Raw genomic sequence first — 23,559 nt, forward strand, 5'->3', positions numbered from 1 at the left:
TGTAAATATCAACCTTTTATTGGAGTGTACAATGTAAGAGTTCATTATTTGTCAAGCCTCATTGATAAGGCTTGGCGTCCATAACATCATATTAACCCGAGTCACCTACAGAAGCTAACATCAGCGAAAACATGGCTAGGTTTGCCCCCAAAAAGTATCTTGATATTTGACAAAAGAGGTCAGTTCTTACATCAGACAAGTGGCAATTTGACTCTCAAAGACAGAATTTAAAGAGGACACCAACATTCCTCTTTTGCAAACAGTCAAAACAAAAAACACTTTTTTATCATGTCCTGTTATTTTACTGTAATTTGTTACACTGTGGTTAAGACATTCTGTATTAGCTCTGCTACATATTAGCAGGTCCAAAATGCTACCATGGCAGCCGTAGAGGAACCCTGGGAGGTCAAGCTTTCTGTTTGACGCTTAAAGGACAAAACGGTTAGCAGTCAGCAGCCCCTTCAATGCAAATATTTTAAATATGAGTAAAACTTTTGAAAGAGGAATTAACACATTTTCCTCATACAAGTTAAAAGTTGAATTAATTAGCCATAAAATGCACCCTAGCGCAAACCAACACACCCACTTTTGCTGCTACACCCTCTTTTGGTCTGATATGACCAGTTAGCATATGTTGGCTAATGTTAGCAAACACTAACTGGTCTTGTATGACCAGTTAGCTTATGTTGTCTAACATCAGCAAACATTAACTGGTCCAGTATGACCACTTAGCATAAGCTGGCTAACGTAAGCAAAGATTAACTGGTCCGTTATGACCACTTAGCATATGCTGGCTAATGTTAGCAAACATTAACTGGCTTGGTATGACAAGTTAGCATATGCTGGCTAATTTTAAACACTAACTGCTGGCCAAAGTAGCAAACGCTAACTCAGTATGACCACTTCGCATATGCTGGCTAATGTTATACACTTACTAGTCTAGTATGACCAGTTAGCTTATGTTGGCTAACTTTAGCAAACATCAACTGGTCCGGTATGATCAGTAAGCATTTGCTGACCAACACTAGCAAACACTAACTTGTTTGGAATGACCACTTAGCATATGCTGGCTAATGTTAGCAAACATAAACTGGTCTGTTATGACCAGTTAGCATGTGCTGGCTAATGTTACATTACATACAATAGTCAACTGTAAGAGACAATTAAGTTTTTGAACCTACTTGAATGGTGCTATGAATTACACATATGATATCTGTCAATTTAAAGATGATTTTGCAAGTCAATAAACGTTGCGTAAGTAATGTCCAGGATGTAGGCTACTCACATGAGCAACAGTTGCTTATTCTCTCATCTCCCAGCTGATAAAAAGTTGCTGGATAGCTAAGGTACCCAGCTAGCTAGCAAGCAATAAATGTAGCTAACATTGTTAGTGTTGGTGATGTAAATGTGCAAGATGGGAGATGTAGTTCACTGAGCGGTTTCGCACAAAATTAATGGCGCAACGAGAAACTGTGACTTTCTTGACTTGTAAAATGATCTTTTTAATTTGACAAATATCGTATGTGTATTTGTCTCTGTCTGTTAACTACTGCATTTGTCCTTTGTGGCCAATCCCCCTTTAAATTAAGACATAGCAAGAATTACTGGGAAATATTTAGTTTGGATAAAATACACGTTGGCATCTGACTATTTGGTCTTTGTAGGGAATAACTGCCCATTGTCTGAGTTCTTCTTAATAAGCATTTCCTATATTACACCTCATGATTTACTAGTTAGTCAAGAAACTATTGATACTTGTTTGAATAATGCCATGACTCTAGTGTTTCTCCCTATACTGTGTCAGCACTTAGTGTCTAGAACAGGAAAAACACTGCTTTAGCCCCGCTGTGTCTGTACAGTAACTTAGCATATGGACCCATTATAAGCATCAGGTGTGTAAAACTAAAATGTCTTTATTCCTCAAGCTTTACGTGATGAGTGACCTGATTCCAACAAACAGGCATTTATTAATACTCTGCTTGCTATTGTAAAAAAAAAAGAGAAAAAGATAAAAGAAAAATAGAGCATGATTTCAACTGAATCTGTAGTGTGACAGAGGCAAATAAACAAAAACAAAGAAAAGGAAATTCACAACAGATAGCCTGCGATAACACTGTGGGCTACCTCCATGCGTGTACTGTATGTAGTGTGGTGGGTTAACGGGTAACGCTTACAATGCTTAACGTCCAAGTGCCTCGTTACTTAAAGCATATGTATGTTCCGTAATGATACAGACCTGAAAATGTCCTGTATTCATGCAGCGAGTCTCCTCTTTCAATCTGTGCAAAAATATAACAAGACTCAAACTCTGGAGCAAATTTACAGTCGACAGCAAATGAAGCTAAATATTCCAAAAAGAGCGTTTTCCTTTTTTTCTTCTTTGTTTTAAGAAAATATGAGTGCTAAACTAGGATCATTTGAATAAGTAAAAATAAACTAGAGAGCAATAGGGTATGAAAATAGTTCAATTTTTTTTTCCTTGTGACGAACAATGAAGACACGATTGATGAAGGATATGTGGCGACTAAGCCGGCCCTTCAATCACTGACCAAAAGAAAAAAGAAAACACATTCAGCTCTAAGAGACGACTTGATGTAAGATTGCACGTGTTAATCTGGGGAACATGGGAGAGTGACAGGGAGGGAACATGTGTGATGGGAGGCAGCGGATATGAGGGATGGCTGAGTGACAGATGGAGGTGATGAACATCAAAGAGTTGGGGACGTGGGAGGAGAAAAAAGAGATGCGGAGAGGTGGAAAACGGAGAACATAGTTAAAATGAGACGTGTGACATATTTGCTATCGAGAGACAGACGGAGCCGACAGAACGGAGACAGACGTGACGGAGATAACGAAACAACAACCTAAGATATGAGAATGACAAACATTTACAGATTAAATGAGGTATTGCACAGATTAATAAAAAAAAGCATAAAGGCAACAAAAATATACAGCGAGTTGATAGAACATTTACATTTAGAATTTTGAAATTAAAGATTTCTTTTTAGAAAGACAAGAACTATTTTAGTGTCATAATCATCCATGGGTTGGGGAGGGGGGGGGAGGGGAGAAATGAAATATCACTAGTCCTCCCATTCATCATCATCCTCAAAGTCCTCCTCATCCTCATCGTCGTCGTCCTCATCTGTGGAAGAAAAGAAGACTTTCAGGAGGTGTACTGAAAACAGCCATTTGCAAAGCATTTTCTCTTCCAGATAACATTATTGTTGTTGTTTTTTGTGGTGGCAAGAACGTCATGCATGTCTTCTATTTTGCTGTTTGTACTAGAGTAAACCTTTACTTGTGTATCCCCTTTGAATCTATTTTAAAAGAAGGAAAGTTTCCTCAACTAAGAGGCTTAAAATAGAAAAAAAAGGAGCCACAAAGTTGTTTCTAGACTGATGAGGAAGTGGTGAAAGTCTAATTTACATTTTGGCAACAGTGTGTCATCTGACATACAAGAAATGATGCAAAGTCTGAGTGTCGGGTGTCAAGCAGCTGCTCCATTTTTAAAGGTTGAAGAGGCAGAGTTAATTACTCAAAGCTCTTGTAAGGTGGAGTTCAAGTCCCCAGGAGCCACTCAAATTAACTGTGAAATAATCTGAACTCACTGAAGTTTCTTTTGGCAGAAGTGTCTGCTAAATCAGTGGTTCCCAACTGGTGGGTCGCGGTCCAAAAGTGGGTCACAGGTCCATTTTGAATGGACCACAAGTGACTTGCCAATGTGTCAAGTTTGTAAAATACACACTTTATTTTGATGTACAGTGAATTTCTGGCACAGGGGTTTTATTTTAAACTCCCATTCCCTGCCGTAGAGTGAGTGAATAACAGACAGCTACTTTTCAGAGTCTGCAAACAAGCTTGACGACATGACCAAACACAAGTATGATGCTGAATATATTAAGCTCTGTGGATCTTGAAGTAAAGATTAAGGAGGTTATCTCCCATCGTATGCTCAGTACGTCCCAAACAGATCTCCCTAACTGACAGGAAATCGAGGAGAAAGTGAAACATAGCTACGTTCTCTTCAAGGCCAGAGTCCATTAACAAAAACAGTAATTTTACCTTCCTGAACACGGGAGCTGCTGATCTACCACTGCCTCCATCAATTTGTTAGTTTGTGTTATTATGTGACTTTGGTGGTGTAAGGGATTAGTTCGGATTCAGCAAAGTCATCAACTGATTGAGGCAGTGGTGACCATCAGCTCCTGTGTTCAGTGAGGTAAAATTACTGTTTTTGTCAATGGAGTCTGGCTTTGAAGAGAGTAGACATGAGTTTCACTTTTAGTTTTGTTCCTGCCTGTTTGGGAATTACAGGGCATACAACTCTAAAAATAAGACTTGGATTTTAGTGCACAGGTTATGTGAGAGTCCCATGGTAAGTGTTGTGTAGACATTCCTGTGGATTTCAACTGCACATTACTGGAAGCAGGAAACAAATTTAATATTATAGGCTAAGTGAGTAGTGTGTTGGTGTACCTGAAGAGTGAATAGCCTTGCTCCGTTTCTGCATCACCTCCATCAGGGCCCCGACGATGCCTGCCGAGGGGGCTGGGGTGGAGGGGGTTGAATCTGTACTGTCATCCCTCTGTAAAGAAGACAGAAGGAGTTAAATCTCAGGGTACAGATGGATACATATTTGATCGAGACATGTGCTGTGTGTAACGAAGGAGCGCTGACCGTTTTGAGCTGGATCCCTTGTCGGATTTGGTCCAGAAGTGCGTCTCTGCCGGTGCTGGACACCGGCCTCTCTTTCTGCTCCACCTTCTTCAGCTGGGTGCCTTCTCTGATCTGACTCAGCAGGGCCGACTTACCGGGTGCGGCCGTGCTGCCGTCCCCTCCATTAGCCTCCGTGGGCATCGGAGGAGCAGGGGGTGGAGGGCCAGGAGGTGGTGGAGGTGGAGGGGGAGGAGGCGGTCCTCCAGATGAAGATGAGGGAGGTGGAGGTGGTGGGGGAGGCGCCACCGGAATTGAGGCATGGGCCGGTGGAGGGGGAGGCGGGAGTGAGCCTCTGCTGGGCGGGGGAGGCGGTGGAGCCGACATGCCCGGTCGGGATGGAGGGGGAGGAGGGGGCGCAGAGACGGGAGCTCTGGAGGGGGGAGGAGGTGGTGGGGCACCTCGCCCCCTGGCAGGAGGAGGGGGAGGAGGGGCTGAGCTGTGGTGTGGGGGTGGGGGAGGAGGGCCGCCTCTGGATGGAGGAGGCGGAGGAGCTGGGGAGAAAACAACAAAGATAACCTGAAGTTAAAACGAGCAAAGTTGTTCTTATCATGTCACATCACTCAGAGTTCACACTGCAGCCATGAACAACATCCAAATATCATTTCAGATTTTAGATTAAATCCAAAAAATATAATTCATGGAAGGACAGCTGGAAGATCTGGAAAGTCACACAGGATTTCAAAGCACATCTGTCAATAATGTTTATCAGCTTCCCAACTCTTGAAGTGTCAGTGCATCATGCAGTTATATGATCAAGCCACTGGGGGCAGCCTTCTTGCATGTGAATGCTTTCAATCATGTTATTAAAAACTGTGGGAATGCTGTGTTATTAATGCCTCTGGCTGTCATCACGACGCCACAGAGTCAGCTACTGATGACACGTCCAACTCAAGTTCACACTGTGTGAAAAAGCAAACACTGAACTTCAGTAACTGCGAAAACCTCACAGGCTCTGACTGAATTCTCGGGTCACAGTACAGTCCAACTTATCATGCACAGTCATGAGCTGTCACAGCACATCATGCACAGTAACCTACCGCTCCACCGCGGCGGATCTGGGGATGAAACCACCTCATTAGTTACACTGTCTTAAATTGTCAATCAGCCTTTATTTCACATGGTCGGTCTCCTGCAAAAGAGTTCACACTAATCGAAGGAACTGGACGTTTGGGGTCAGGTGTAGCCAGATCTGGGCCTGGGTCCCTGACATTAAAGCCTTATAAATGATCTGTAATTCTTCCACCTCTGCAGTAGCTTAAAGTCATGTGCGGGAACCCACTAATTTAAACATGATTCCTCGCCTAAAGAGCTCACCTCCACGGGTAATATCTTTCTGGCCATTGTCTCTATAATGACAGGACTGTGGGTCATGTGCTCTGGATATTTTTTGGCACACATAAGAGCGACAGTGGCAGCAAGAGATAAGAAGAGGTGACGAGCTGCCATGGAAGCAGAGAAGAAGAGCTGCTATGGAGGTGTTTATTTCGGGGCACCAAGGATAGAAATAGGACGGTGGCATGTCCATGAGCCCCGGTGCGCCTAGGTGTGGAGTTTTACGTAGAAAATATTAGGGGCTGACCTCAACCGAACTGATGTCAGTGTAGTCAAGTTTACTGTTTTTCCCAAGCAAAAATGTGGGATCTTCCCTTTTGATTTTCCCTTTCCAATTCTATATTTTCATCCAAAGAAAAGAATCTAGCAAGTCTCCAAATTCCCTTTTGCTACTATGTCAGCAAACAAGTGTTTTTAGGGAAGAAGACAACCCTTTTCCCAACAATGCATCTGCTTTACCTTGTCTCCGTAGCTCATTCTTGACAGCTTCCACGCCTCCTTTCTTCTCGATGAAGTCGTAGATGACCTTTGAGGTCTCCTTGTCCTTCAGCTGAGCCTCGGAGATGCCGCACATATCAAACAGATTCTTCAGCTCTGGGTCCAAGTTATTCAACTGAGGAAAGGAAAGAGAGAATGTCACTGTGTGTGGCTTGGGTTTATTGTATGCAATTACGACAATGGGGTTTGATTTAATAGAATAAAACGGATACTACTAATGATTCTCCTTTGGGCACAACAGGCAGTAACTTACACATACTGGTGACTCATGTTTGAGCACATTCCTGCACATACATGATCTCACGCCCTATATGTTAAAACCTGTGATGTGATTCAACTGGTTTTAATCTGTGTTTATGAGCTTTGCAGCTCAGTGACACATTATGTGACGGGCATGTTGAGTGTTGACTTTGGTTCGGTTGGGATTAAAAGGGACATTTGAAAAAGCAGGATTACACAGTGTGACACCAGCTGCTAGAAATCTATTCAAGCATATCAACTGGTCCATTCAGGAAAGAGTCTGAGAGAGGTAACTTCTCTAAAATGACATGAGACCACAATACCAGCCATTATGCTGCCATCTGGTGGTGTGGGGTGACACTAACAGGTTGACACCAGGGGAAGAAAACGGTTCTCATTAACCCAGATTTGAATACAAGTTAGAACAAGTCTGTCCAGAGCTTTTATCACTTGTCACAAGAGTTCCCCTTCAGCTGCTTCTGCTTTTTATATGGGGTTCTGTTGACAGCAGAGACGATAAAGATAAAGCCATGAATAATAATGTATGATGTTGTTTCACTGTGTCATCATTACGTCCTCTTTCTACTGTACATTAACTGTGCTAGATGTCACATCCTGGGGCAGTTACTGCTCTTGGCATTGGCAGATGACGTGTACTGCACCTTTAGATTTTTAGATACTTATTTCCTACCACAACTGGTTACTGATTATCAGTGGTGGAGGAAGTATTCAGATCTTTCAGTAAAAGTACTAACACCACATTGTAAAAATAGTCTGTTACGAGTAAAAGTCTTGCATTGAATTAGTAAGAAACATCCAAAAAAACTCACATTTTTTCGCCAAATAAATAAGAAAAAAAGACTTAAATCAGGGATCAGTGATGTCAATAACGCCCCAAAGCTCACACTCCCTACAGATATCAGCGCAGCCAGATGGATAAATATTTTTAAAGAAAGCTAAAAACCTATCAGTTCACTTCAGCCTTTAACTCGCTCTGACTTTCCTGATACAGGTCTGAAACTCTTTCTTTTTACACTTCACGCTCCTGCAACTCTTTTAAAACCTTACTTGATTTATAGTTTTACAACTCCATGATTTTATGAATCAGTTAATCCATGTTTTAAACTATTTTAAATGTCCTTATATATTGAATTGCCCTCTCTGTTTTGTGTCCATTAGGTCTATTTTCATGTGAAGCACTCTTGAAAACCACTTTGTGCTTGACTAAGTGTTTTAGCTGTACTTGTAGTGACTACAGCTTTCAGATAAATGCAGTAAAGTACAGTATGTCCCTCTGGAAGGTATAGGAGTGGAAGTATAAAGTGGCATTCAAAGAACAGACTCAAGTAAAGTACAAGTACTTCAAATTCATATGTACAATACATGAGTAAATGTACTACGTGCAATGTAACTAACATTAATCAGGTTGAGCACAGCTGCCACGCTGTGTAAAGAAAATTTTAAAGTGCTTTTTAGGGTGGATTATCACTTTAAACATCTGCAGTACCTATAGTGTAAGAGGAAAAAAGAGACAAAAAACTTAGCTGGCAGGACGATCAAATATTTCCCTTGCTCATTTGTAAATCCACTCATTTGTACTCCGGCTTTAAGCCCCTAGGATTTGAGAGGTGAGCGAGTGTTATTTGACTGACGTCACCCATTCAAATCAATCTAAGTCCTTGAAAGCATTAACTTATGAAACCGAATCATCTGAATTTCATCTCTTTCATTTAAGTCCTCTGACCTGCATGATCTCATACTCATCATCCCGCGTCCAGCATAATTACTGATGATGCTTTTTGGGAAGGAGTCCATGGATTATGCAGATGCAGGTTGATTCTCTCCCCTTCCAAAATCTCCTTGTGTAACCCTCCTGATGACTTGGCCGCGCTGCTCGGCGTAATGTTTTGGGAGCTGATATTAAATTTTGGAAAATCTGTCTGGAAGAGGGATGTGTGACTGACAAACAGATAAACCAGGGGCCAAGTTTTGAGAATATGTAGAGGTCACATACTCATATTCACACTAACGTGTGCAGAGACACGCATACGAACAAGCGTGTGCATTAACCTTACACTCTTGTTGCACTTACATCAAAGCCTGTGTTTGGATCCCATCCTACGTGCCCAATGTGCCTGTGAGAGAAGCAGAAGAGAAAGCTTGTGAGGTCACATACAAGTAAAAAAAACTGAGAAGATAAACACTGTACATTTCCCCCCAAAATAGATGATTAATGATGATCACTTATACAGACTCTGGGCCATTCATGTAACAGTTGTAGTGTGGGTTCACATACACAAATGTTCAATTTGGATTTGGAACTGTATGAGGGCTTTAAGTTATGGCCACATAATTGTATCATGTAGCGCCCCCAATTGGCAGAGTGAATTCAGAGTTTGCAAGGTCACTAAATTTGACACGAGGTTTAGCGTTATGGCAAATTATGCAACGTGGTACGACCCACCAAAAACGTCAACACAAACATTCGAGGGAGTCATTGAAAGATGAAAAAAGGGTGTAGCATCCACACATTCACACACTGGTGGCCGAGGCTACCGTCCAAGGTGCCACCTGCTACTCAGTTTAACATTCACTCTCAGGAGCAATTCGGGGTTCAGTATTTTGCCATGGGATACTTCGACATGTGGACTGGAGGAGCTGGGTGGATAACCGTTCTACCTCCCGATCCACAGCCGCCCCGAGGTGCCTGTGTGTGACTCACTGGAAGTTGCTTGGTGTGCCGATGTCCGCCTTGGTCAACCTCTTCTTCTTGGCCTTGCCCTTTTTCTCTCTCTTAGGGAAGGACGAGTGCACAATGTTGTTCACCTGAGAGTTGTTATGGTAACGATGAACATTGCTGATCTCGGGGTTCTTGATGTCGACGGTAGCCATGGGCAACGTTGGGCCTTAAGAACGACACAGACAATAAAGTTAGGGGTTTATGTAATACAGCCGGTGGAATGCACTGAGGACAGCAGTTTCATTAAAATACAAACAACTTGATGTTGGGTTTTCCACTGCATCACAAGAAGAATGAGTACTTTTTAAATGTTGAATACATGTACTGTCTTGACATGAAAGGGTTACGCATTACATGTTTGGCATTATTATCATTTCATTAAAAGACGACCTTGGATCCATGTTGGATTCTAATCATGGGGCTTTTCAGGGCCAGTTCCTTTAGTTATGTAATCCATTATTTAACGGCTATTACGGACTGTTTGGCACAAAGGGGTCTGGCTATTTAATTTGGGGTTTTGGGTGTGAAAATGGCTTAGAGCATGTAGGATTATAGCATCATCCCATTACTGCCACTCAGGTTATTCAAACTAAATGACAGATAAAGACTGAAAAGTGACGCAAAACAAAACAATGTCTTGAAGATATAATGGTTAAAATCGGTTGTAATACTTGTTCTATCAGTGTGATGATCTTCCAGAGGTGTGGACTAGAGTCATGTGACTTGGACTCATGTCAGACTATAGTCATAAACTTGATGTCTTGAGACTCAACTTGAAAAATCACCTATTTAACACCTATTACTTGTGACTTCACAAAGACTTACAAAGACTCGGTCCCACCTCTGTGATCAACTTTGTAAATAACATTTACTCTGAAGCGACAGCAGACACACAAACATGTCATATAACTACACAAGGTAAAGCGAACTCTTGACAAGCACATGAGCAGCCAGTCAACTCAGATCTCAAATAAAAAATGAGCGGTACCAGTGCCTCAGCTGCAGCACATACCTTTAACACTCTCACTACAGGGACTTTTGGGCGTTTTGCTGGGCGAAGGCGAGGCCGACCGACTCCGCCGCCTTCTCACCCTGTCCCAAATACACCCCCCATCTCTCGGCCTGCAGGTGCTCATGCTGACACCAAGAAGCATTTTGCCGACCAAGTTGTGCGCTCGGTCTTCGGGGGAAATCGAGAGCCGAGCGGTTGGGTCGGAGAGCGACGGGTACAGTTCGTCCTGAGGGAGAACCAGGCAGTGTAAAGAGGACAGGCAGCTCCCCGGGCTCAAACCTCCACCTCCTACTGCTGCTCCTCCTCCTCCACTGCCTTCACAATTGAGTTCCTCGGAGGGAGCAGACAGGAAGGTGGTGCAGAACATCATCGTAGCAGCTGACTGGGCATGAGCAATACGGTGACACCAAGGTTCAAACAACTGATTTGAAGGTAGATCGGAAACAGGTACTCTTTGTCAGTCAAGAAGGAAATGTCTGTTGAAAGTATCACATCCAGGAAGTGCTCATTCCCAACATGGACAGACTGCTTTCCAAAAAAGAATAACTTCCTCTTAAATCCAACTGTGTAAGCAGGTAAAAGCTAAATGCACTTGTCTCGTTTCAGAACAGAGCCCAGTCTTTGCTGAAACCTGACAGCCAAGATGATCCCACAGGTTTCCAAAACACGACCAAAACACCAGCACCGAAAATAAGCCAACTTGTGACGGACTCAGTGCAACAGTCTGCATTTACTGAATTAATATCCTCATCAGACATCTGGTGGAGTTTACGTGCATACTGTCTGTGCTGTGACGGCAGACATCCAGCAATGCCATCAGAAGGGAGACGAGCCAGCCAACACTTAGCCAGCCAACGGCCAAAGTTTACTCTTCCTCTTGCATTCCTTCCATCACAGCAACAGTTTCCTTCCATGCAAACTGTTCACCAAATTTCTGTTTCCCTGCTTCACGCGTCCGTCTGAGCCACTCTGCATATTTTGTGTCTGTTTTGCAAATCATTGTCTATTCCCTTGACGTCCCATCACAGCTGGGAGCGCTGTCAGATTATCTTGCTCGGATTGGCTCGCCGGGAGCATTTCTCCACCCACCTCCACTACCATCTCCTCCCTCTCCATGCAAAACACACAAACGGATCTAATCCCAGCAAATCATTCTGGATTTAGCGCTGGATTTTTTTACGTAACCATTAAAACCTGTCCATGCATTAATCCCATGTTAATCTCGGGGGGTTTCTAAAACATGATGATTGCGGGGGTGAGAGAAAAGGCGAGGAAGGCAGAGCAATGAAGGCAGACAGAGATAGAGAGCACAAAGAAGAAAATGAAGACAGATTAAATGAAGAGCAGAGGGCAGATGGGGACAAATGATGAGAGGGGGAGAGCTGGAAAGGGCAACAGGGGAAAAGGGCAGAACAGAAGGAAAGCCAGAACCAGACTCCAGATGACAGACAGGAACGAAGCTATGATGCGGTCATGGGAAGTGAGAGTGAGACAGATGGAGATGGAGAGGAGATATTCCTTTGAGAGGACAAGGATGACTTCCTCTGGAAAGGAACCAATTCACACACAAGATGCACTTGTTCAGAAACTGAACCCATGCATGACAAATCCAAGACAGACACTGGTACAAACATCTATGCATGGCAACATAAGTGGGCGCAGGTAAATGTAACGTTAGATAACACTTGTTCTTTTCATTCTCCTGTCCCGCTACAGAAGATAATACCAACACAGAGTCAAAAATCTGAACCACTGGCTGTACATAAACCGCAAAAATAAACCTGATGCATAACCACATATGGCATCTGACCACTTGGACCCAAAGCGAAGCATCCACAGGCCGCATGCCATTAAGCTGCTCTGAATATGAGCATCAGCTAAATGTGGAAATGTGTCATTTGTGTAGCAAAGACCTCCGCACGGCCACATGCACACACAGATATATTAATAAGCCAGCAGGTCAAATGAAGCGGTCTGCGTTTTGCTGTGTGTCCACAAACAAATCTGTGCATATCCACAAACGTATTCCATCTGTTAAGCCATCAGACCACACTGAGTGAGGACCATGAAGGGCACGTCATTCACATATCAAGACTCCACTATCGGGTGCTGTAATGTTATCTTAGATCATGTGTAATTTGCACTGTAATGGTTTTATGAACACACACTACTGAACATTAAAAGCAAAATGTTTCCACAAATAATAGTATTTTTTTTTTTGAGCTGTTCCCAGAGCTGTTTGTCCACCATCTACAATTGACCCTATCTAAGCCCCGCCCCTTTTCACTCTGTGCTCCAATAACAGTTGAGCTAGCTGAAAACTGTTGTGTGCTAGGCTTGTCAAAGTTAGAAAGAAAACCAAATTCTGAAGATTGTTAAAAAATGTGAGTGGACCTGGCCCATAAAAGGGACACTCGACACATTACATTGGCGTCACACGGACACATAACGTTGTAAATAATCACATCATAGTTAGAAATGCTAGCTAACTAGCTAGCTAACAAATAGCTAAGAGGAGTTCGCCTAATGTCAGATCACAAACGTCAGCCAGATGTGCTTACTCCTCGTATCTGTGGTAACATGGTTGCTGACATGAATTATCGTTAGCCACAAAAGATCAAGGCTAACGTTTTGTTGTTTATATCATCTCTGCAAGGCTACGGGATGCCCCGAAATAAATTGAAGTGTTATGTATGTGGATGTATACTACCCAAATGAACAGAACCGGTGTCAAAGATACTCTATATAACAAAAGATAATGCATTACATGCTACACCACTGACACAAAATGGTGTACACTTCCGGTCTCCTAAGTGGGCGTGGTCTTCTCTTCCCCACATACCCCCACCTCACTTGGAAGTGTAGTAGACGGCATGTAGATGGATGAAATTGGACTCGAAACAATACAACACTATACACATAACAAATTTAATCTTTGTTCCTTTTTTGACACTCGTTTTTATCTGCTAGCTTCATGTCTTACATCAGCTGAGTGTAAGATCACGTCCGTTGTTGCCAGATCACAAAACAGAGACGTCTCTCCAACAAAGCTAATTTTCTCCTGATCTGAAAACCCCATTTTCGTGTCAGAATGTTTCGAAGGGTTGGGGCTTTTGACACCTTTCTGGAGGCATTCAGCATAGTGTTAACACCGTGTGCAGACATAGCCATTTTCGGAGGAATTCCAGGCCCCCGAATAATTAAAAAAACAACACAAGACAGCATTGCCTTTGCATCTCTACTAGCCCGTAGGAGAGTACTATTAGAATGGAGGTCACCATTTGCCTCCAAAGCATCTCTATGGCTTAAAGGGATAGTGCACCCAAAAATGAAAATTCAGCCATTATCTACTCACCCTCATGCTGAGAAATGAAAATTCAGCCATTATCTACTCACCCTCATGCTGAGGGAGGCTCAGGTGAAGTTTTTGAGTCCTCACAACACTTACGGAAATCCGAGGGGGGAGTTAGTTAGAGCTACAGGTTACAAAATCCGAGGGGGGAGTTAGTTAGAGCTACAGGTTACAACGAGGCTAAAAACAGAGATCAAATGACGTTTTTCCAAACAATTTTTTATGTCGGGGTTTCAGGACACTTAGATCACTATGGACGAGCAGTATGGAGATATTTTGTGGTTTCAATTATGTGTTCTTGGACGTTTTAATCTGGGAAGCCGTCAGCCATTAGGTGTGCAGCTGTGCTGCTACCCACTCCCCCCTCGGATCAAGTGATGTGAGGACTCTAAAACTTCACCTGAGCCTCCCTCGGCATATGGGTGAGTAGATAATGGCTGAATTTTCATTTTTGGGTGCACTATCCCTTTAAAGACCTCATGCTTTTCTTAAACCTGGAGAAAATTAAGTATCAAGGGTCAAAACTTATATTTTTGGGATGCATAGTGGTTGTTTTTATTTTGTGTCACCTTTTAAACACACCTGCTTCGAGTTGCTGTATGGAAGTGGGACACAGCTGATGTCTAACAAGACAATGCAAATACATAGTTTGTTGACAGGTTTGTTGTCAGTTGATAATAGGTTCAGTTTATCGAGTCTTAATTTGTGTCATCAGTCTTTCTGGTGTTCAGTTTACTCCCCATGAATGCCATATGGTGTTTTCCCTGCATAGAATATGAAATGCAGTGTATGCTACATAGTTTCCACAATGTCAGGGAGAGGAAGTACAGTCTTGAATTGTTGCCAAGTAAAGCAAAAATCCGAATGATCCTGATATTCCGCCCATCTGACATACCAAACGCATTGACACACGTGTTGCCAATTCCCTCAGAGTCTGTTTTAACACCTCTCTTCAGTTTATTTCTGAACTTATTGACAGGAAACAGTGGAAAAAACATACCATTTGGAGGGTCGCGTCTCTTCTCTGTGAACACACAGACAAATGCAATCGTTACAATCCTGTGCTAAGTGGTGGGTTTGTGTTAGTGAGAAGCGAATACGTGTGAGTGTGTCAGATGTACAAGGAGAAGAGAGTTTATTGGTTTGTGAGTGTGGGGCTCGGCGGCATTGTGCATGTGCTGTACAGAGTGGAAAGTTATTTGGAGAGATTTGCCAAAGCAAAGTGTTGGTGCTGTTAGATGTAAATCAGACATCCTTGTACACACAACAACTAATGTTACATCCACACACACATTCAAGGACAATACACCCATCACGCTTTCTCTTTCATACAGTTAAAGAATATAACCACGTAAAGAGACACACACACACACACTTCACGATACTGATGGCTTGAGTTTTCCAAAGGCTGAAGGTCAAACAGAAGAAGCCTTGTGGATAAGGTTAGGCACCCCATGCGGAGGGCTGAAGGGGAAAAAGATGAAAGAAGGATCCATCTTAAGGGTCAGGCCCCGCAGAAGAGGAAGGAGGAAGACGGATGGTCTTAATCAAGCAAGTGATGATGAAAGTTAAGGGCTGAATGCCACTAATGAGTTTAAGACTGTGTCTGTACACATTTAATAGACAATGTGTGTTCAATTGAATCCTCAGTCTGTAATGCAAACACTCATGGCTGACTTCCTCAGATAAGACAAGATAAGACAGAAGTTATAATACAAAGCAGAATGTTGTAAAATTGCCTTCTGGCTTTGCAGTTCCAAAGTCTAATTGTTGGTGCTGGATGAAAACCATATAAACGTGAAGCTAGTGTTGTTCCACAAAAAGCACATTTCATGATGCTATTTATGTTTCATTATAATCAACAAAAAACATCTTAAGGGCAAAATGGTAATAGAGGTCCCCTTATACAAATCACCACGTTTCATTTATGCCATGCCAACTCTGGAATTATTACGCCCATGAGGGCTGAAGTCCTCTCACAGCTGATCATTCATTCATTTTGCTCATTTTAACCTGAAACTGTAGTGCCCCCCTTGGGCCAGTCTGCATATTTGTTCACAGCCCTGAGTGCAGTGTTGTGATGCATCCCTGAGGTTTTGCTAAAATTAAATCTGCCGGTGTCTGATTTATCAGGAACATTTGAAACAAAACTGATTGAGAGTCATCCTTCTGACTGGAAGCTGTTTCTGTGACGATGGCACAAAGTCAACAACTCACTGTCTGCCAGGTTTTCTTGCAGCACCAAAATTGGGAGAATTCCGTAAAGATAACTTTGAATAGTGAACAAATAGATTGTATAATTTTGTGGATTATTATTAAACCTTTCTCCTCACTTTTGTAATTTGACTAGAGGTGGGTATCGGTACTTAATATCTTTAAAGGTATCGACTAGGGCGATTAGCCGTCCAAACAATTAAACGTCCGCCCCCTCGCTAGTCAGCACCAGAAATATTAGTCGGTTTAAGCCGCTTAACTGTCATGCAGCCGCTCGCCACTAGTGGGTGCTACAGAGCCGTCAGAGAGCACCCTCCCCGCGGTAATGCTCGTGTACACTGGAGTTTTAAAACAGCACGGTGGGTAACTGGAGAGATGTCCTCTTGCAAAACCAGCGCAGTTTGGCCGTACTTTGATCTAGAAAATGAAAACAAGGTAGCATGTAGGCTGTGTCAGAAAAAACTGGCATATTATCACTCGACTGGATCAATGAGCAGCCACATTCAGCTCAAGCATTTGGATGTTAACCTGCACGAAACGATGGCTGCTGCTGCTAGCGGTGCTCGCCACATTCAGACCAATTTGACATCGTTCACCTGGAGATGCTGTGATCCCGCTGGGGCTGAGAAGCTCATCACAACAATGACCTCGCAGGATATGCTTCCACTTCACTTTGTTGATGTAAAGGCTTCAGGAAGTTAATGTAATATGTTGTATGTATGTATTTGACTAGTCAACTAGTCTAAAAATTTTTTTTAGTTAAGTTGACAGGAACATCCCTAGCATCTACCGAAATAATCCAGCACCAAGTAATATCGAAACATCTCCTGTCAAACAATACCTGCATTTAATCCTTTTTGTACCCAGATCTAGAAGAAAAAATATTTTTTTTAGGGTTTTGCTCACAGCAAATTACTGCAAGGTTTCTTTGTTTAAATATGACGTGATTGGCCTACAACTGCAGCAGCTACAACCAGAACAGTCTGTGGTGTGGTGAAGTTGAGCGCAGCGTATTTGACGGAGCTGGTATGCCAACATGTCACCAAAAAGTTCGAAATGTGGCTATACTACACACCTGTCTGGTACACAACTAAACTCTTGCATTTACATGATAGGTATCGAATGACATATTAAAAAAAGTCTACTCTATTGGTATCAGCATCACTTTACTCATTACTGATTCCTAAATTTGTCTTGGATTTCAGCACCTTAAAGACTGTAAGTTTGAAAACAGTACTATGTGTTATTAAAGGTTTTAAGAACTGAGAACAGACTGCAGAAGACCAGAAAAAGAAGATCAGATGGTGCAGTAAACAGACCCAGGCAAAAAAATTCTTTTCAATACATGACACTGACATATTGGGCCCAAAGTACGTCTCACAGCTGGAGGACATCGTTGCATAAAAGCATCATTCTAGTGCCTCAGAATCAATATGGTAATGTATTGAAATTAGGACCTTTTTGCCCAGTTCTGTGTGGTAGAGCGCTGTAAAAAATGACAAGTTTAGAGATAAATTTGATCTTGTGCTCACACTAGTCAAACCAAAACCCGCTATTGCTCCATTTAAGGACACACAGATCATTCCAAAATGAATGCATGTAGCTACTTCATTATTTTCTGCATCCTTGTAGCATGGTTCGACATGAAAAATAAGATGGATTATTTTGAACACAAGATACAGATTTGCTAAATGTGTCATTTTTTTCAGTGAGTTAGGTCAGTAGAGAGGTTTGTAGGTAAGACGGCAGCAGCAGTAAGTTGGTACCAGTTTTCCTCTGTCTTCTCCCAACTAGCTCTGTCACTTGGGAACGGAAACGCTTGGTCTCCTCCTCACTGGCAAAGTTCAGACCCACTTGGCATGTCTGTGAACACACACACACACAGAGCAAAACAAAAGTTTGTACAGATTTGATAAATACATTTGTAAAGTCGATTTATTTCTTGCCAAGTTCCAACGACCTACATGACCACCTAATTTCCATGATTGAATTTCCAAACCATGTTGTGCATGCATTCCCAGCCTTATCACCTCAATCAGCACATACTTCATGGTCTGTTGGAGTCTGAGGCACTGTACTAACCAGCTAAGATGTTTGCTCCACAAATAAAGGCGTCTTGTCACATTAAGTGCATAAGATGTGACATTAAGTTAGGTTTTCTACGAACAATGATGTTTTTTCATGAGGGAAATAGGTGTCAGTTTTCCAGTAGAATTTTTGGATTTAGTTTTGTAAAAGAAAAACTCTGCAGCAAACTGAGATTTGTGTATACTTGTTATGTGCAGTACAATCATTTCTCTAAGTCAAGAGTTGGGTATTGCAAACTGGTTCTGAATTTAAATCTGTTTCAAATTTATAAAGAACCATATTTTTGTTCAAATGTGCTTCTCAAATTCACTTTTTGATTGCTGAAAGGACAATTTGGGCCAACCAAGCCCATTATGAATGTGTACTGTGATGGAACCTTTTTTTGTTTTGTTTTTTTGCACTGCTTAAAAAAGTCTTTGAGAAAATGTCTTAAAAGCAGTGGCTACCTTTGGTCAGTTGACCTGCTAGGTTTCAATTCTAATATTAGGTTTCTTTGAGGACGGGGAATTAGCAGTGTCACCTCACAGCAAGAGGGGGTTTCTAGGTCCAAATTCTCCAGCCGGCCGTGTGGAGTTTGCATGTTCTCCCACTGTCAGCATGGGTCTTCTTTGGGATCTCTGGCTAGCAGCAGTTAGCAGCTAACTCAAAGAAGAAAAACAGCGGCCAAAAATGTCTGCATATTGGGTAAACAATGAGGTCAGAGAGCTATCATATGCCGTTGTTACTCTTTGTCAAGGGCTGCCGACACATATGTTGCATGTCACGCTAGAAGCTGATACTGACACGTTAAACGTCATGCCTAACTTCACTATTTCACTTTCACGATGCCAGCATGCTGTCTAAAATCACACACTGATGCAAGATGATGCTGCTGTTGTTTGGTTCTGCGTAGAAATGCAAAGGTGGCATAAAGAGGGGACTTCTAGCGGCCTCATAGCACGATCTCCGTGTAAAAAGGGCCCTGTGATAGTCCAGGGTGTACCCCACAACATCTCGTTTAATGTGAGCTGGGATAGACTCCCCTCGTGACCCTGAGTAGGATTAGCGGTTACAGTTTCTTGGAGGACATTAGTGATCGTTTTTTGGTGACTCAATTGCAATATCTAATGACAAGTCATGAGAGGCAGGAACTCCTCTTCCCTTTCCAGCTGCATTATGAATAAAAGAAAATCAACAACAAATAAAAATGAAGAAAAAAGTACTCGTCAGTGACCATATATGGATGCTGACCCGGAATACAGAGGATCAGAAATAAAAAGAGAAATCAGCAGAGAGGGGAAACTCACATCTCCAGCAAATGTCATGAAGTAAGGTTTGGGGAGGTAGATGTTGAAGTTGTTGTACAGCTCCTGCTCAAACATCATCTTACCGTCCTGTGGATAAAACATAAAGATCAGGTTAAATGAATTCTGTATCGACTGATATAACAAACATCCCACGGATTCCACTGTGTGGCTGTGTAAGTATAAGCCATCGTGAGAATGAAACGGCGGTGCACCACCACTGGATATCGATTGTGGTGAGTACCATCATCTGCCAGCTATGTCAGTAATGCACCACAATGATGGGACTCATCAATGTGCAGAGCGGCTCGCTGCTTTGTGTTTACCTACCCTGATGTCAACGACCCTGATGAAGTAGGATCGTTGAGGATTGTCTTTGACCAGACAGGCCACCCCGCAGCATCTCTTGCTCCAGCTGGAGTTCCTATCTGCTGTGAACACCTGGACCACTGCTGAAGACAATGACTGCAGGGAGACAGAGACAGAGGGAGAGTTACAGTTAGTAATGGACACTACATAACTACACACATACACTTTTTGTAGCCAGGTAAAAGCATCTCACAGGGGGTTTAAGCCAGCACACCACAAGACCTAGGTTGGTAGTAATGTAGACTTAAAGGTGTCTGTGAACTAATCAACCATTTAAAGGAGCTCTATACGACATCCAGAGCATATCAATCAAAGTCTGATTCATGTTGTCGGCACGTGGTTTTCAACATGGAGGTGTATGAGCCAGGGGCGATCAGCTAACAGTGCTGACAGTGCGTTCAGGATTCTTGGATCCTTGGTGCTACCTAGCAAACCAGTTTCCACTAGTTTTGAGCAAAACCATTGTAATCAAGGATGCGTCATCAATGGAGGGCGTTGCACAATGCACAACACAAGCAAAGAGCTGTAGCAAGATGGCTGATTATATTGATTACCTGCGAGCTGCTCTTAGTTACAGATATTTGATTTGATCCAAAAACAAGCAAGGACCAACTATGGTGATTAGAAGACACAAGACTTTATCCTCTCTTTCAAATCTACAGAATCTGCAGAGTATAACACGCTCACTGATATCGTCACAATTCGCACTTCAGGTTAAGGAAAACCAACTTCCTGGGTTCTGAATCAAATTATTTTTGGTCGAAATGCTCTGAAAGGTTCAAATTAGATAAAGAAACTGGAACAAAACCCATCCTGTGCTGGTGGAGCAGGAGCGTGACTTCATTTTTGCTCTTAATGTCATTCACAGAACCTTTAAATCCGTAAAGCCCATGTTTGCAAAACTTGAGATCTGTGAGCTGCGATGCCGGAGATACAGAACAGCATTTACTATACAAAGGCTCAAAAAGACCAGTCTCAAAATTTGGGAACTCCTTAGTCAGGGAGGGGACCATGAGTTCTTTATAATTCTAATTAAATTATGGATCCTTGCCTCCTTAGTGCTCTGTCCCCAAACCCCTAACTCAGATCTTGAGTGAAGTTGGTCATCTATAAGGATGTTCCAAATGGTAAAATGTCTCTTGGAGGAGCCAAGAATCAAGACGGAGTGCTTGCTAAGCACATTCAGCAAAACTGGGGCTGCCCTTTGAGCCAAACATGCCTTAAAAATAAACCAAGTGGCTTGTTGTCAGCTTGTCTGTGGGCAGAAAATCAGTTCGGTAAAGACATAATAAACACAACTGCTTGCAGAAACCGGACCCATCGTACAGCTGAAAACATTCTTGCCATTATAAATGATAGTTGTAGCAACATGCTGGGTGCTTAAAAGCTGCAAGCACGGTGAGATATACAAGGATAAGAGGAAACAATGAGGGAAGATCAATAAAGGTGCAGTCTTATGGCACTGCTGGAACAGGGGGTTGACACAGAGCAAAAAGCCAAATCTTTACAGAAATACTTTCAGAACGAGAATGACTGCGAGTCGTCCTGACCTGAATCTCAAAGAAGTCTGTGGGATGATCTAAATACAGCTGTTCACACACATTCTCCAGTATATGGGCATACATTCACATCAGTACATTTTCAAATGAAAGTCATCGGAAATGGGACTAGAAGCAAATGCAAATGAGGACAAATGCCTTTTAAAGTGTCTGATAGGCGGGGTGACAGCGACTCTGTGGGGGTCAAGTAGCTCTGCCCTGTGGTTGTCAAAAGTTAGAGTCCATCAATGCCAAACGGCTGTCAAGCAGCACAGAAATATGACAAAAGGCACATCTACTAAGCTGAAGGAGAGCGGTGAGAGTAAATGAGACTCAAGAGATCAAGCAAGTTACTCTGGTTACGAAGTAAGAACACTGCAAGCTCCTGAGCATCTCCTGAAGGATCCACGCTATATCAACACCATATTAAGGGACACAGGCACATACCAAGTCATTAAAGTTACATTAAAACTAAGGAAAATAAATTGAAAAGTAATAACATAACTAATTCAGTCAACTTATAGCTTTTTTTTTAACCAGATCATTACTATTCTAACACAGAGTTCCTAATGAATGCCTGTATTTTGCCAGTTTGGGTGTGAATGTTTCAGTCAACCTATACATCACCATTGATTATGAGATTTGAGACTCTGCTTTAACTGTTACGTCATCGGTGAGATATGTTTGTATGGTTGTGTTCTTGCTAGGGAAGCAGTGGGGTTGAAAGCAAAGAAACTCCCTGCCTGTGCCGTGAGCAAAAATCCACTGGATGACAAGAAATGATGAGTTTTGAGGATTCTGGCTGAAGCGTTGGGAGCTGGCAGCACGAGGCTCCCATACAAAGGTGCCACCTGCTTGTCAGTTACATATTCATGCGCACCAACAACCTTCCCCAAGGATGCTTTAACATGCGGACTGGAGGAGCTGAGGATCAAGCCGCCAATCTTCCCATTAGTGGATGACCTGCTCTGCCTCCTGTGCCACAGCCGCCCCTAATGACATGCATATAATCACAGAGGAGCACGCCTATAGCACAAACACAGACGCATCCATGATCATAAGACCAGATCAAACTCTTAGCGGGTTTTACAGGTTGCTGCAGGGGTTTACTCACACTGAGGGGTTCCCTGTCATTAACACAAGCATCAACATCAACTAGGGAAATGCCTGGTGATCTCTCTCCAACTCAATAGTTGCAGGAATTACTGCGTACTTCAAGACAACATACAGAGCCCCTGTGTTGCTTGTTGTAATTTAGTGGCGTGTAAATGTGATGTTTAAATGAAGCAGATGTGCAGAGGCAGAACAGACATATTGAAAATGCCAGCACGACACCTCTTTCCAAAGCAGTGGGGATCTTTTTGTTTTTCTTGTGCTACGACACTATTGTCTCTTGGCATCTTACTCATGTAGATTTGTTGAGAAGTCAGCAATAGTACAGCTGTAGTTCCTAAACTTTGCCCTGATACTTTCAAAAGAAAAAAACCATGTTTGCCTACTTTATGAATAATTACCCTGAACTTGCGGCAGTCTTGACAGCTTGTTGTTGACCAGCCGACAACTTTCAGTACAACAAACTTGACAGTGTTAGTTCCTGGATCATCTCATCTGTGGTATAACCACAGGGGCAGGCACTTTTTGAGTACTACAGGACCCCAAAACTGAAACTACGTCACTTCAAAAGTCCCTGGAAAACATCTTTCCGCAGAGACGGTCCTAAGAATTGACTCCCCAAGAGTATTTCCAAACAGTGATACGTTGCTTTCAGTGTGTAATGAATGTAGGGAAAAGAGACTTTCATACAATTTAGAGTTTAGTCTTGAATTTACTTACTTAAAAAATTACCCTTCATAATGGTCAGACAGAGGCGGCTTTAGGGGGAAATGTCAAGTCAATCATCGGCCTTTCATCAGCACGACTATCCTTAGAATACCTCTCAGTAACGGTTCATCCAAACCATAATCAGGAGCTCCCGCAGAGACGGTCACCCATCTCTCAAGCAGGATGCAAATGACCTCATCTCTTTCTGACTCTCGGAAGTTGTGTTTTGCAGCCACATTGCATGACTAACATTAAACTGCACACAACACAGGGCAACATGAGGTAACAGAACAACACGAGCACATGCAGAGGAGCCGTTACATCATAGTGATGGTGTGTGAATTGGAGTGTGT

General features: G+C 42.5%; 1 protein-coding gene across 1 annotated transcript in view; it reads right to left on the bottom strand.

Moving 5' to 3' along the window:
* Window positions 1–23,559, bottom strand: part of waslb (WASP like actin nucleation promoting factor b) — a 29,769-nt gene continuing 6,210 nt past the window's right edge. The window contains exons 2-11 of the mRNA XM_050036242.1: window positions 19,809–19,943; window positions 19,482–19,568; window positions 17,874–17,970; window positions 14,894–14,917; window positions 9,512–9,695; window positions 8,882–8,924; window positions 6,511–6,664; window positions 4,681–5,210; window positions 4,480–4,588; window positions 1–3,145 (exon numbers count right to left, since the gene is read on the bottom strand). Of these exons, the coding sequence (XP_049892199.1) occupies window positions 3,084–3,145; window positions 4,480–4,588; window positions 4,681–5,210; window positions 6,511–6,664; window positions 8,882–8,924; window positions 9,512–9,695; window positions 14,894–14,917; window positions 17,874–17,970; window positions 19,482–19,568; window positions 19,809–19,943 (1,425 nt within the window). The 3' untranslated portion in view covers window positions 1–3,083. The remainder of the gene's footprint in view (window positions 3,146–4,479; window positions 4,589–4,680; window positions 5,211–6,510; window positions 6,665–8,881; window positions 8,925–9,511; window positions 9,696–14,893; window positions 14,918–17,873; window positions 17,971–19,481; window positions 19,569–19,808; window positions 19,944–23,559) is intronic.

The sequence above is a fragment of the Epinephelus moara genome, chromosome 23 (genome assembly GCF_006386435.1).
Source record: "Epinephelus moara isolate mb chromosome 23, YSFRI_EMoa_1.0, whole genome shotgun sequence".
NCBI classification, from domain to species: domain Eukaryota; kingdom Metazoa; phylum Chordata; class Actinopteri; order Perciformes; family Serranidae; genus Epinephelus; species Epinephelus moara.